Source organism: Aquarana catesbeiana, linkage group LG05, assembly GCF_042186555.1.
Source record: "Aquarana catesbeiana isolate 2022-GZ linkage group LG05, ASM4218655v1, whole genome shotgun sequence".
NCBI lineage: Eukaryota > Metazoa > Chordata > Amphibia > Anura > Ranidae > Aquarana > Aquarana catesbeiana.
Window position 1 is genome coordinate 160,902,739 of NC_133328.1, and position 15,212 is coordinate 160,917,950.

At 40.1% G+C, this 15,212-nt stretch overlaps 1 protein-coding gene across 2 annotated transcripts in view; it reads right to left on the reverse strand.

Moving 5' to 3' along the window:
- Positions 1 to 255: 255 nt before the first annotated feature.
- The window catches only part of DYNC1LI1 (dynein cytoplasmic 1 light intermediate chain 1), a 131,480-nt gene continuing 116,523 nt past the window's right edge, over positions 256 to 15,212 (reverse strand). For both annotated transcript variants that reach the window (XM_073630299.1, XM_073630298.1), the window contains exons 8-13: positions 13,777 to 13,888; positions 9,864 to 9,923; positions 9,726 to 9,767; positions 6,538 to 6,658; positions 6,257 to 6,400; positions 256 to 1,409 (exon numbers count right to left, since the gene is read on the reverse strand). In XM_073630299.1, the coding sequence (XP_073486400.1) occupies positions 1,297 to 1,409; positions 6,257 to 6,400; positions 6,538 to 6,658; positions 9,726 to 9,767; positions 9,864 to 9,923; positions 13,777 to 13,888 (592 nt within the window). In that variant the 3' untranslated portion in view covers positions 256 to 1,296. The remainder of the gene's footprint in view (positions 1,410 to 6,256; positions 6,401 to 6,537; positions 6,659 to 9,725; positions 9,768 to 9,863; positions 9,924 to 13,776; positions 13,889 to 15,212) is intronic.

The window sequence follows — 15,212 nt, forward strand, 5'->3', positions numbered from 1 at the left end:
TATACTGTTGATGCTTGGCTGCATTAAAGCCCCATTGGAGAGATTGCTCTTTTGTATTTAATTGAGCATTTTGACAAAAAAAAAAAAAACATTTTTTTCTTGATTACATAAACTAGCAAATTGACTACTCTCGGTAAAAGCATGGTGCTCAATTTCAAGCTAACTACACAAATATATTCCCCTCTCTGGAATATGTAGCCAGAACTGTCATTAGTTATACTAACTAAATGGACTACTAAAATATATTAACATAAATAAAAAGATAAAAAGTTTATTCTATGCAGAGAATAAATACAACTTTATTAACTTGATTATAGAAGACAGGACTGTTTGAACCATCATTGTAAACCAGTGAAAACAGCGGCTAGTGCAGATCTGTACATGTCAGACAAACTTATCTGGAGACATTAGTTTAACACAACACACCGATTCTAATCTCTGCCTTTGTTTTAAATTATACAACATGATCGTTTCAGTGCTTGCAATAATCTGGTATTAAAAACTCCCCATACTGTAGGTCATTGTATCGGTGAGCACAGCAGCAATATTCAGTAATGCCAGTTTTCTTTGCAAGATCAATTACATGTTCATTGTCGAAAACAAGTAAAAGTAGAACTCCCCAATAAAGAAGATGGTGAGATCATGTTACACTCATTAGTGCGCCCAAGGTGCACTGCCAGAACAGTCCTGATCCATGCAATTTCTGGGACATCTACCCAGAACCCTCATCAGCCCCGATGACAGACTAACTACAGAATCAGCACCCAACAGAGACAGATGCACAGGCTGGCACCCTGGATCAAGACAGGAGTGTAATTCATGCACTACTTTTACCTACCCCTGTTTGACTAATGGTGGAAATATACTCAACTTCTTTCCTTCTATTTGTGCGACACAAAAACTTTACCGCTTTCAAAAAGGTTCTGCTTGCGTTTGAAACTGTGAGCCCAACAGTAGCCTATGGGATTGCAATTTTTACTCATCTATACTTTTCTCTTTAGATGATTCAAAGTAACTGAATTCTTTACCAAACAGTGGCTTAAACAAAAGAAAACAATAATTACATATGTAAATAAAAAAAAAAAAATGTAGATCTGTGCCATAAAAAAAACAGCAGTCCAGTAATATTCATTATCCCGCAGGTATTTTTTTGTAAATTGGGATAAACATATCAAAACATTGTGTCTTTACTTTGAAGGGAAAAAAAAAGTGTTTCTGTCTCCGCGGTTCCACAATCACTGAGGAAGGAAAAGGCAGAGGCTGTTTTACAGAACTCCAAAGATGACACTCCAGCCTTCAAGATGCTTCATTTTCTGTAGGGGATGTAGGTGATGTGGGGGAGACAAGATCAGGTTTACGAGAGATTCTATCCAGTTCAGCTTGGACGTCTGTTAACACTGGCTTTTGGCCTTTAAAAGAATGGATGACATGGTAATAAGACATATCACTGAGACGATATCAATAAATAAACATTGTACTATATTATTTATCAAAAGGAATGTTTTCATCCATGATGGATTTTTTTTAAAGTTTTCAATGGATACCAGGGAGTTTAAGCGAATAAAAAAAGCATTATCCTAGCTGTGCGGCAGTACTGTGTAAATTCCATGGACTGGAAGGACAGAAATACAAATTGATAAAAGGAAAAGTACCAGTCTGGTACAGGTTTATAGTATGCTCTGATAGTATGACTGACTTGTCTGAGGATTTTCATTTGTATCCTGGACCTGTGTCAGAGTTTTGTTTACGTGGGAACTGTTAACCTCCCCATACAAGTCAATGGGAATGAAAAAGCAGCTTGCAGCAGGTTAGAAGAAGGTAAACTGCAACTGTCAATGAATATCAGAACCTTCTCAAACGGACATAAAATGCAAGCACAATGCAGATGAAAACAACTTGCTTTTGGCCAATTTGCAGTAACCTTTGTGCTCGCACTTTCATGCAAGGTAGCACTGACCAAACCTCTAAAAAAAGCAATTGTGGTTTCAGAGGCATTTGAAAGGAGGACACAATATTTTGCTTGTAAGAAGTGAAAATGCTGCGCTAAACCCAAAATGTGAAAAACAAAAAACAAAAGCAGCTAACACACAAACAAACCAAGTCCACTGAGAAATAAAAAAATAAAGTGCAGCACTAGAAATATCTAACATGTAAATAAAAAATATACACACATTTAAATGCGGAAAATAACAGATTGTAATCAAATGTCTATATGTGAAATATGAAACAGCAAATCATGAAAGTCCATGTAAAAAGAAATAGTAAAGGGATATCTCCTCAAGTTGGAAGGCAACAATGGGCACCAGAAGGCGTGTGGATATTCAATGAAAATAAATGGGTACCCTTACCGGATCCGTAGGACGCACATACCTTATAGCAGTGCGTCAAAAAGGCACAGGGAAGATCTCCCGTGATGTCCAACCGGACGGTATCTTGTGGGCCACGAGCACCGATGGATGTGGTGGTCACAGGCGGGAGTTGAACGGCTGCCACTCACATTCCCCGTTTCCAGGGGGGATGGTCCGGAGATGGTGATTCAGTATGAAGACGTGGAAAAAGAAAAAGGGGGGCTCCACATGGTGTAGGTCAAACAAATGGGATTTATTGTACTATTGTATTGTACAAATGGGATGTATTTCCCCTGTTGAAGACCGTTTAGTCAAAACACGTAGGGCCAGCTTTTTCAGCTTCCCACATTGCCATTTTTATCTCATTGTGATCACTTTCTAATCGTGTATGGTGTTTTAGTACAATAAATCCCATTTGTTTGACCTACACCATGTGGAGCTCCCCTTTTTCTTTTTCCACGTCTTCATACTGAATCACTATCCCCAGACCATCCCCCCTGGAAACGGGGAATGTGAGTGGCAGCCGTTCAACTTCCACCTGTGACCACCACATCCATCGGTGCTCGTGGCCCACAAGATACGTCGGTTGGACATCACGGGAGATCTTCCCTGTGCCTTTTTGACGCACTGCTATAAGGTATGTGCATCCTACGGATCGGGTAAGGGTACCCATTTATTTTCATTGAATAGCCACACGCCTTCTGGTGCCCATTGTTGCATTCCAACTTCAGGAGATATCCCTTCACTATTTCTTTTTACATGGACTTTCATGATTTGCTGTTTCAAATTTCACATATACACAAAAAAAAAAAAAAAAAATTTTTTTTTGCAGGAAAAAAAAAAAAAAAAAAAAAAAGTGCATTTATTATTATTTATTTATTTTTTTTTTAGGAGCCTACAACCCCTGGCAAAAATTATGGAATCACCAGTCCCTGAGGATGTTCCTTCAGTTGTTTATTGTTGTAGAAAAAAAGCAGATCACAGACATGGCCAAAAACTAAAGGCATTTCAAATGGCAACTTTCTGGCTTTAAGAAACACTAAAAGAAATCAAGAAAAATAATTGTGGTGGCCAGTAACAGTTAGATTTATAGAACAAGCACAGGGAATAAATTATGGAATCACTCAATTCTGAGGAAGAAATTATGGAATCACCCTGTAAATTTTCATTACAAACACTAACACCCGCATCAGATTAAATCTGCTTGTTAGTATGTAGGTAAAGAGCGTAAATCATCACGCAGTGTTGCACAAGATGTTGGTTGTTCACAGTCGGCTGTGTCTAAAACATGGACCAAATACAAACAACATGAGAAGGTGGTTAAAGTCAAGCATACTGGTAGACCAAGGAAGACATCAAAGCGTCAAAGACAGAAAACTTAAAGTAATATGCCTTGAAAACAGAAAATGTACGACAAAACAAATGGGGAACAAATGGGAGGAAACTGGAGTCAACATCTGTGACCGAACTGTAAGATACCGCCTAAAGGAAATGGGATTTACATACAGAAAAGCTAAAAGAAAGCCATCTCTAACACCTAAACACAAAAAAGCAAGGTTACAATGGGCTAAGGAAAGGCAATCGTGGACTGTGGATGATTGGATGAAAGTCATACTCAGTGATGAATCTCGAATTTGCATTGGGCAAGGTGATGATGCTGGAACTTTTGTTTGGTGCCGTTCCAATGAGATTTATGCAGATGACTGTCTGAAGAAAACATGCAAATTTCCACAGTCAATTATGATATGGGGCTGCATGTCAGGTAAAGGCACTGGGGAGATGGCTGTCATTAAATCTTCAATAAATGCACAGGTTTACATTGAAATTTTGGACACTTTTCTTATCCCATCTATTGAAAGGATGTTTGGGGATGATGAAATCATTTATCAAGATGATAATGCATCTTGCCATAGAGCAAAAACTGTGAAAAAATTCCTTGAAGAAAGACACATAAGGTCAATGTCGTGGCCTGCAAACAGTCCGGATCTCAATCCAATTGAAAATCTGTGGTGGAAGTTAAAGAAAATGGTCCATGACAAGGCTCCAACCTGCAAAGATGATTTGGCAACAGCAATCAGAGAAGCCTGGAGCCAGATTGATGAAGAGTACTGTTTATCACTCATTAAGTCAATGCCTCAGAGACTGCAAGCAGTTATAAAAGCCAGAGGTGGTGCAACAAAGTACTAGTGATGTGTTGAAGTGTTATTTTGTTTGTTTTTCATGATTCCATAATTTTTTCCTCAGAATTGAGTGATTCCATAATTTATTCCCTGTGCTTGTTCTATAAATCTAACTGTTACTGGCCACCACAATTATTTTTCTTGATTTCTTTTAGTGTTTCTTAAAAAAGAAAGTTGCCATTTGAAATGCCTTTAGTTTTTGGCCATGTCTGTGATCTGCTTTTTTTCTATAACAATAAACAACTGAAGGAACATCCTCAGGGACTGGTGATTCCATAATTTTTGCCAGGGGTTGTAGATAGCATTGCATCAGCGGTCAGCAGATTGCTGGTGCCATGCAGGACACCTTCAGAGACTGTCAGTGATAGCTGTCTGCAGTTTCACACTGACAGACAGAAACAATGAACTACCACGGCACTCAACAGAGCCACAGCAGTTGATTGAGAAATAAAAACATCCCCAAAGGATGTCGGTTCTTGTAGTTGATTAATTCACAGGACTCTGTGAATGAATGATGCGACTGTGTGGGCGCTCCTTTCAAAAAGTGACAGCTGGTACAGGGGGACTTCTCCCCGTACTGCTGTCACGCAGAGGGCTGGGATCACCTAGCCGCTGCAGGAGCGGGTACATGTTACATGTTCCACCCTAAAAACGGGTGGAACATGGAATATGTTCCCTGAAGTGAACTTATCCCTTAACAATTACACAGGATTGCGGTATAGTCCCATTCACTTGAATGGGTCACGTTTGGGGGTGGTCATGCCACATGTTGATAGATTTTACTGTGCCACAACTGTGGCAATGCGTACTAACATGACCGCTGGTAACGATAACTTGCAGCTCGGTGGTCAGGGGGCTTTAAAAACATGGATCAACTACCTGTTTTTTACCACCGCATGTGTGAACAAAGCCTTTGTTTATTAGAATTCTTCTGCTACAAATAATCCATGGATGTTTTAGCTTGTCTCCTTTTTTTTTTTTAAATCCATTAAAATTTTATATTAATTTTCCAACTACCAAAAAATAAAAATAAATAAAAAAAAAGGTATATTAAATTAGCCAAGGATAGGTGGAAATTGGGTTTCTGTACAGTAGTTATGTTTCAATCATTATTGCCTTGATCTAATTATGCAATTTTAATCCAAGATTGTTATATCTTTTTAAACAGATTAAATACAATTTGTTACTTTTACTTATACATGATATTGTTTTTCATTGTTTCAGGCACCTTAAAAGTCCCCTCATTCCAATCTTTACCTTTATAAATAAAAAAGCCTGATTGTTCTATCGATCTATTACTTTTTGTCAGGCACCTGTGTCTCAAGTTGCTTCCTTTAACCCTGCTTTTGTCTAAAACGTCAAATGTCAACATTTTTCTCATCTCCAACATCACTCTCAACCCAATTTGCAGATAGTCTGAACAATGAGAGGCTTTCCTCTGCAGAAGCTTCTGACTGCCAGCACACACCAAACTCCTATACGGATATACAGCAAATTTGAATACTATCAGGCTTCTGTTTTAGGGACAACAATACCATGTAATAATATGCAACTGTAGTTTACAATGGCAACATAAATATACATACTTTAAATGGCAAGACAGAAACCAATAAGGATTTGAGAAGACTATCACCTTGGCCAATTTTAGAACAAGAATTTTGTATATTCTAAGTTGTTTTAATTTCACTGGCATTTGCAATGATTAAACTACCACTTATAGAAGAGTACCTGTTTTTTTGGCAGATGTTGGCAGGCTGTTGCCTCCAGAATTTACTGTAGGGCTGCCTGTACCCCCAGGCCCTGGGGACCCAGTTTTCTTGCTAAGTAAGCTGTTAAAGAAATTAGCAAGCACTCCTTCACTTGTTGTTCCAGCTGTAATCAGAAAAGAAAATAGTAAATCACTGAATAAACTGTTGGCGCTATATAAATCCTGTATAATAATAATTGGTTAAAAGCAGATGATATTTTACTTCTCAAATATTTCAAGCACCAGTTAGCTGATGAGATACCTTTCATGTTGGGATCAATTTTCTTTGTGCCAGCAGGGACAGGCGACACACTGGTAACGTTAGATGATCCTGATCTGCTGGGTGTCCTAGGAGACCCACCAGGAACTCTTGGAGACGCATCCTAAACAAAATGATATTTTAGATGACAGAAAATAGTTTTGCTCAGCATATTTTAAGACACAGTGCTGAGGAAGCTGTTGGTAATATAAATTAAATACAATAAAGGTCATTTAGGTCTAACGTGACTACATAAAACTGCATTTCTGTAAAAAAAAAAAAAAAAAAAAAAAGCCATTGTGCATCTTATCACTTGCATAGTAGATTTTGTACTTCTTTTAGTATGTTTCTAATTTGTGTGATCAGGGTTATTTTATAGTGAACCAGTGTGTTGGTATGCTCTCTGTATAGAACTGAAAGATAATCTGGTACTATACAAATAAAATTACAGGAGCACAGAAGGGCTATTACTGGAGCCAGCACCATGGTAAATATCTGAGGTGCACACGAGTATCTGAAGGGCAGGGCCACAAACTGGTTTTGGGAGGACCCCACAGCAGATGATGTCTATTTAAACAAAACATGTCGGGACGAGCCCTGCTGATGCCATTGCATTACTTTCACTGATATTTGTAATATTCCTTTAAGCGCATTGTATTCAAAGAAATGTGAGTGTTCCTGCTTTTTTAATAAATTTGTTTACAAAAACGGTTTTACACTATGCGGAGCATTTGTCTAGTTTTTGATCATACCGTTTGAGTGTTTGGGGAAGACACTGTCCATCTTTGAAGCTACCAGTCCTGACCTACCACATTTACCTTGAGCCACCTTATTGAGTCCACATGTTCTGATAAACCTTTGCAAAGTTGGTGGTGGCTGTCTCCTCTATACATATGATCTTTGTGGGATTTCTGTTGAAGACATTGGGACTTAAGCCCCATACACACTACTAGATTTTCTGCTGACTTTTGTCTTCAGATTTACCAAAACCATATAATATAAGGTCAAACCTTAAGAGCTTCAATTTGTATGCAATCAGGCAGGCCCTTGCACTACATGGTTTTGGTAAATCTGAAGACAAAAATCTGCAGAAAATCTATCAGTGTGTATGGGGCCTTACCCTCCTCTCTATGGACTTCATGTGATTACCCATTATTCCATCTACATGGATTCAATTGGATTATTTTTTCACTTTCTTCCTTTTCTTATGTGGTCAATTCATTTTTATATCACGAGAATTTTCACCCAGTGTATATTCACGATTAGTGCAAGATATATTTTTAGCATATATGTTTTTATGTTGTGTTGATTTTATGACCTGTCAAGGTATATATCAATGGGTTGTTTTATGCACATACTTATCTTGTAGTCATACAGATATATATATATATATTTTAACTCACTTTAGCGCTGTACATTTCTTTCCAAATCATAGGAATAGCTAATTCGCTGGAAAGATGTGGATGTGAAAGTAAACGTGCTTGACATGTCAAACGAAGCAAGAAAGTCTTCCTGGTAAAGAAAGGCAATAACAAATTTGGCAGAATTCATGCAGAATTTTTGGACCCGCATAAAGCCATTCAGAGCTCTTAGATCCAAGATGTTTCAGATTCCCCCTTTGGGTTTGGAAATGTTCTGCCACACAACTGGGGCAATGATTCCTTGATCCAGAAAAACTAAGCAGGCTCAATGGAGCTCTGCTAATCTGTGTGGTGATACAGCAAGGATGGAAGTGAGAAACCAAGGGTTGGGCAGGGAGTAAAATCTGAAAAGGAAAAGTGTCTGAGATGCAAATTGTCCAAGCATCTAAGTATATGGTAGACGGTGTCAAACCTTGAGGGTGGAATGGGAGCCAAGCTTGAGGGTTTCTCAATGTGGAGGCTGAGGGAGTGGTGAAATGGAAAAGGGGGTTTCTGAACAGGCAAAGGGGAGAAGACTTTGCAATCTGTTCCTACTGCTGAGAAATATGGGTGTTCTAGCCCACCAATAGCATCCTTAATAATAACATGAACCAGTTCAAAGAGACATCTCTCTCAAAGGCCAAGAAGATTAAACACTTCTTGCACAAAGGTTCTGCAGTCCAGCCAAAGTGAGCTTCAGATATGTACTGATATGAGACACATACAAGATATGACACAAAATGTTTTACAGCAGACCGTCACAACTGAAGTCTTTACTACTACATGTGCTCCATGAGTGCAATAAGCAAGGGAGCAACAAAGCCAGGGGTCAGATCGCTTAAGGGTTTTTGACCAATACAGGATTTGACAAAGTAAAGTCACAGCAGGTACCTAGTTTTGACAGGTACGAGCTCCAACTTCCGCTCTCGTCGCCTAGAGCAGAAGTTCTCCTCTCCCCCTCCCTGCAATCTTCTGGGACAAATCACAGGTCCCAGAAGTTTGCCCAGCCATTCAGCACGACTCACGCATGCGCAGTGCACACCCGGCTGTGAATCCACACGCTGTCACAGCTAGGTGCCCACACTAGTGATGCAGGGGAGAGGACCGAGGCTTCTGTCGGCCGCATCGCTGGATCGTGGGACAGGCAAGTGTGCGTTTATTAAAAGTCAGCTGCGGATTTTTAATAAACACAGAAACGTCTGGAACTCCGCTTTAAGTACTCAAAATACCCTCAAACATTGGTAAAAATTGCCAATAAACTCATAATGTTCATAATCCAGTCTGTGCATGATTGAAAGCCAAATTTTACCCCAAATCAGGTATAAAAAAAAATGGAAGTAAACCAAATAAAGTGCCATACAAGGAAATTAAAAGGGAATAATTTGCTGCCCTGAAAAGGACATAGGAAAGGCTGCATCTGTCCCAATTTTACAGCATATAGTGTATCCACTTCCTCAGGGGCTCAGAAATGTGAACCATGTATTATAATCTTTTTGAAAGCAAACAGAACTCAATTATGAATCATAATTTTTGACTTCTAAAGTTTAAAGTCAATGTCATGGCAGGCTACAAATAACCATCTATGGCCAACTCTGTTCTCTTTAACCAGGGGCCTAATGCTCTGTTAGTGTGCCAATAAACTTATATAATAAAATAAATTGTATACACCCTTTTCGCTTAGCAAAAGAATGTAGAAATTTAGTGTAACATTCCAAATTGGCAAACAGATGTCACATCACATATAGTAAACATGCTTGCAGAACATGTACTATTACATAAAAGAAAACCTACTGGTCGTCCTGCTGAAGATGGTGGTTGTTTTGCCAACTGTGACTAGAAGAAAAATAAATATATAAAAAAATTGTATTAGCTATCGGTACAAACTGATTCTGTTTTATTATTTAAATGTAAATAGGAGGGTATGCTTACCTGCTGCTTCATAAGAAATACCTGATCATCTTCTGCTACAATCTCTTTCTCATGCACAAACTGCGAACAAACACAATGCAAAAAATTAGATACAATGAAACAGACTTAAAATGGATGTAAACCCAATGTCATCCTTTCTAAACTACTGCCATAGGGGTTATCTATAAGGATATACATGCCTCCTGCATGCATCTTTACCTGTCAAATGTCTCCCCTCTGTCTGCTATGAAAGCCCAAAAACTGCAGATTCTGTGGGTGGGTCTGTTGTCTGGAGCTCGGTGGGTGGAGTTGTGATGTCAGTAGACTCTCCGCCTACCTCTACACTCCTTGTCAATATGCATTTTCTCCTGTGTATTTATAACACTGAACTTCTGCTATGATCTCTAACATCCAGTGAAAAGACAGAAAAGTAACCACATGACTTCAGCATGCCGAATCATGCTGAGGTGAGGAACAGCCAATCCTTGCAGAGCTGCTGAAGAAAGGAGTGGGGGTGGGCATTAAAAAATAATGCATGTCTTAGGCTGAAGCACAAAATATGTAAATCACTTGTCACTCACAGCAAGGGGGAGGATTTGACAAAGTTTTTCTCTGTTTATCAAGTTTTATCTCACTGAAGAGTAAAAGAGGATTGCTCAGAGATGGATTAACTCTTTGTGGCAAGACTGGGCTCAAATGATAGGAAATCTTATACTCTACAGTATGACAAAAAAAAAAAAAAAAAAAAAAAAAAAATAATTCGGGTTTACATCAACTTTAATAAAATTATAAAAATTACCCCATTTTACTAAAGAAAAAATTAGGATTTTTTCTACAGCTTACCCATAAAATCCTAATTTCTTTATCGTACATCATGGGACACAGAGCAGCCATAATAACTAACTGGGACATCCCCAAGCAATGCTTTTTTGAGGGGAGGGAACCCATTATGGCCAAAGAAACACCATCAGAATAACAGGATCTATATTGCTGCCTGCAGTACACTGTATCCAAATGCAACATCCTCCCGAGTCCTAACATTCACTTGATAAAACCTAGTGAATGTATGCACCAAAGACCAAGTAGCAGCCTTGCAAATCTGAGCCATTGATGCTTGATGAACTGCCCATGAAGCACTCACTCTTCTGGTAGAGTGTGCCCTTACTGGAAAAGGCGGGGCTTAGCCCTTAATCCATTACGCCTGAACAATCACTTGGTGGATCCATTGAAAAATAGTTGACTTAGATGCTGCCTGTCCCATCTTGAGACCTTCTGGCAATACAAACAGAACATCAGTCTTCCGCATCTGAGCCGACATTCTCAGATAGACCCCGATTACCCGTACTACATCAAGTAACATAATTTCTCCTCTGGAGACTGTGGATTCGGAAAAAAGGAGGGTAGAATGATATCCTGATTTAGATGAAAACTGGACACTACCTTGGGCAAAAATTCTGGTTGTGGCCGCAAAACCACCCTATCCTGGTGCAAGATCAAATAAGGTTCTTTACAGGACAGAGCCGCCAACTCTGACACCCTCCTGGCCAACGTCACTGCCACCAAGAAAACTAACCTTCTTGTCAAGAGGACCAGAGGAATCTGCCGGATAGGCTCAAAAGGCTGCCTCTGTAAAACCCCCAGGACTAAATTTAGATCCCAAGGGCAGAGATGCAGCCTGACCACCCCTTTTTGTAGAAAAGCGAAAACTCTCCCGATGACATATCTGCGGGGGGTGCCACCTCCTGGCCTCACACCAGACAATATAGGATCTCCAGACCCTATAGTAGATACTTCTAGAGACTGGCTTTCTAGCATTCAACATGGTAGACAATACTAACCCAGAAATGCCCTGGTCCTTTAAGATCCTGGTTTCAACAGCCAAACCATTAAATTTAGAGACCGTAAAGTGGGGTGGAATATTGGACCCTGTGAGAGCAGATCCAGACGGAGTGCAAGAACCCAGGGGTTCCCCACTGCCAGTCTTATAATCTGTGCATACAAAGTCCTTCTGGGCCAGGCTGGAGCTACTAGGATCACCGGCTTTCTCTCTTCCCGGATTCTGGGTAGTAGCCTTGGCAACAGCCGGATTGGAGGGAAGGCATATATCAGGAAAAACTGATCCCACAGAATTATCAAGGCATCTGCCCCTAATGAAAGCAGGTCCCTGGTTCTAGATACAAAACTGTCTAGTTTCCTGTTGAACCTGGACGCCAGCAGGCCTACATCTGGAACCCTCCATCGGCGGCAGATCGATGCAAAGATCTCGGGATTTAGGAACCCCTCCCCTGGAAACATTTGCTGGTGACTCGATTGTTCCAGGTTTACGGGTGTGTGTCCTCTTGAGAAAAGTTCCAAGATGGAGGACCACGTCATATCAAAAATACTGTAGCAGAGATTTGTAGCAGCTACAAATCTCTGATCATTACTTATGGCATTTTGGAACTAGCTATAAAATCTACTGCTATACCAGGCTACAATGCTTTTCTTTGTAGCTGCAAATCACTGAGGTGCCACGATCACTTGTAGCTGTACTGGATGAGATGAGAAGCTACAGGAACTGGCAACTCTAAAGCTTCAAAAACTGCAAATAGTGCAAAAAAAGTAAATTGTTTAGCAACAAAGCTTCAAATTGCTGGGAATTGCAGTGACACAGACTTTCCATTGATTACAGGTTGAATTTTCCTAGAAAAAATGCTTAGTAGAATGGTTCTGTATCTGCTACAGTCCTCTGCAACAAAGTAATTAATAATGCAGCTCTTGAGGAAAGGCTAGGTCACTTACTAAAGCCCAACTTCTCATAGAATGTCAGAGAGATACCAGGGTAGAAATGGAGGTTTGGGCTCCAAGGACAACAGGAAGACCCGACGGGAGATTAAGCCCTGTAACATGCCACCTCAAACAGAAAAATATGTTTTGAGTTGCTCTTTAAAACTACCTAAAGCTGAGCTTCACCCAAAAGGGGAACTTCCAGAAGAGCAGAAGAGTGTGGGACCATTCACAAAGCGCAGCACGGCTTGAGCACAGCCCGCTGCCACAGTTAAAGTGGTAGTAAACCGGGGAAAAAAAAAAAAAAAAAAAAAAAATCGTGCCCCCCCCTGCAGGTTTAAGTCATAATGCACTAGTATGCATAATGTGTTTGCAGAAACTAGTATGCATGGTACATTTTGACAGACTTGCCTGGACATGGAGCCCTTCAGCACAACACTGTCACAGCTCCCCAGCGCTTCCATCTTCACCTGGTCTTTCTTCTGGGTTTGCAGACTCCATCTGTATGACATCACTCCCACGCATGCGCACGGGGGGCCCCGGCCCAGAGCTCTGAAGGTACAACATGGGTATGCTGTCCATGCTGTGTTAATATCTCCTAAACGGTGTTAGTAGATATTTCACTGTACCTACAGATAAGCCTTATTATGCTTACCTGTAGGTACAAGTTAAAAAGTGGCCTTAACTTCCACTTTAAGATGCCGGTATCAGGAACCCTAGTGAAGAACTAGCCCAGGTGAGGCCAGTGCTGGATCCCTGGATAGGTAAGTGTCCTGTCATTAAAAGTCAGCAGTTACAGGATTTGTAGCTGCTGACTTTTTTTTCCCCAGAGTGGAGAATGGCTTTACTTGCTTTTCTAATACTAAAGTATCAGTGACTATCTTATTATGCATTTTAGCGTTTAAACAATTTTTTTTTTTTTTTTTTTTTTAGGGGGTTTTATCCCAGACTACAAGAAATACTTAAGCTGTGCAGCAAAAGACAGATCTTCCTAAAACAATGCAGTGCTGTAGGCTGTCCTTGAACTATTTACTTAAGGCTATATGATTTAACGCTGACATTTTAGTATTTCCTTTATAAATTCTTTGCATGCATGTAGCACGGTAATCTCAAAGCGACATACATATAATGCTGGACTTCCAAGAGGAGGCAAAATAAATCTAAGTACCTTTCGCACAGGTGGTTTAGTGATTATATCTTCAAAAGCATCCTCTTGTTTTAGTGTTTGAAAGTTTTCATGTAAAATTCCTATCTTCTTCTCATTATCCCATCCTGCAGGACTAAAACAAAGGTGAACATCAACAGGTAGACAGAATCATCTCCAAGTGGTTAAAATGAATTATATTTGTTCACAATTTTTACAATCATTTTCAAACCCTTGCCCAAGAAAACGATCATGCACACCAAAAGGTATGTATATACAAACCGAACGTTTGCACCATGCATCGTTTTTTTTTTTTCTTTCCACTTCACAGAGAATACTGCTTAGAAGAAGAATCAGGCTTTCACTAGACAGCTGATTTTACAAAACACGGACATATGAATTGTGCACCTGTCAGTTTTCTGCAAACACATAGAGATTTAGTTACCCAATCTGTGTCCCAGTGCTCCAATTGATATATATCCCTTGCATTCTAAATCTGGCTATACATTACAACCTAATTGTGAAACACTCACAGGCCACTTTATTAGGTACACTTTGCTAGTACTGGGTTGGACCTCCTTTTGCCTTCAGAACTGCCTTAATCCTTTGTGGCATAGATTCAACAAGGTGTTGGAAACATTCCTCAGAGATTTTGGTCCATGTTGACATGATAGTATCACGCAGTTGCTGCAGATTTGTCAGCTGCACATCCATGATGCGAATTTCCCGTTCCACCACATCCCAAAGGTGCTCTATTGGATTGAGATCTGGTGACTGTGGAGGTCATTGGTGTACAGTGATCTCATTGTTATGTTCAAGAAACCAGTGGTGAGAGGATTTGATCTTTGTGACATGATGAATTATCCTGCTGGAAGTTGCCATCAGAAGATGGGTACACTGGAGTCAAAGGGTTTGACATGGTCATCAACAATACTCAGGTAGGCCGTGGCATTTAAACAATGCTCATTTGGTACTAAGGGGCACAAACTGTGCCAACAAAATATCCCCCACACTATTACACCACCACCAGCTTGAACCGTTGATACAAGGCTGGATGGTTCCATGCTTTCATGTTGTTTACACCAAATTCTGACCCTACCATCTCAATGTCGCAGCTGAAATCAAGACTCATCAGACCAGGCGAATTGTAGCCTCAGTTCCCGGTTCTTAGCCGACAGGAGTGGCATCCGTTGTGGTCTTCTGCTGCTGTAGCCCATCCGCTTCCAGGTTCGATGTGTTGTGCATTCAGAGATGATATTCTGCATACCTTGATTGTAACGAGTGGCTATTTGAGTTACAGTTACCTTTCTACCATCTCAACCAGTCTGCCCATTCTCCTCTGACATCAACAAGGCATTTTTGTCCACACAACTGCTGCTCACTGGATATTTTCTCTTTTTCAGACCATTCTCTGTAAACCCTTGTGAAGGTTGTGCGTGAAAATCCCAGTAGATCAGCAG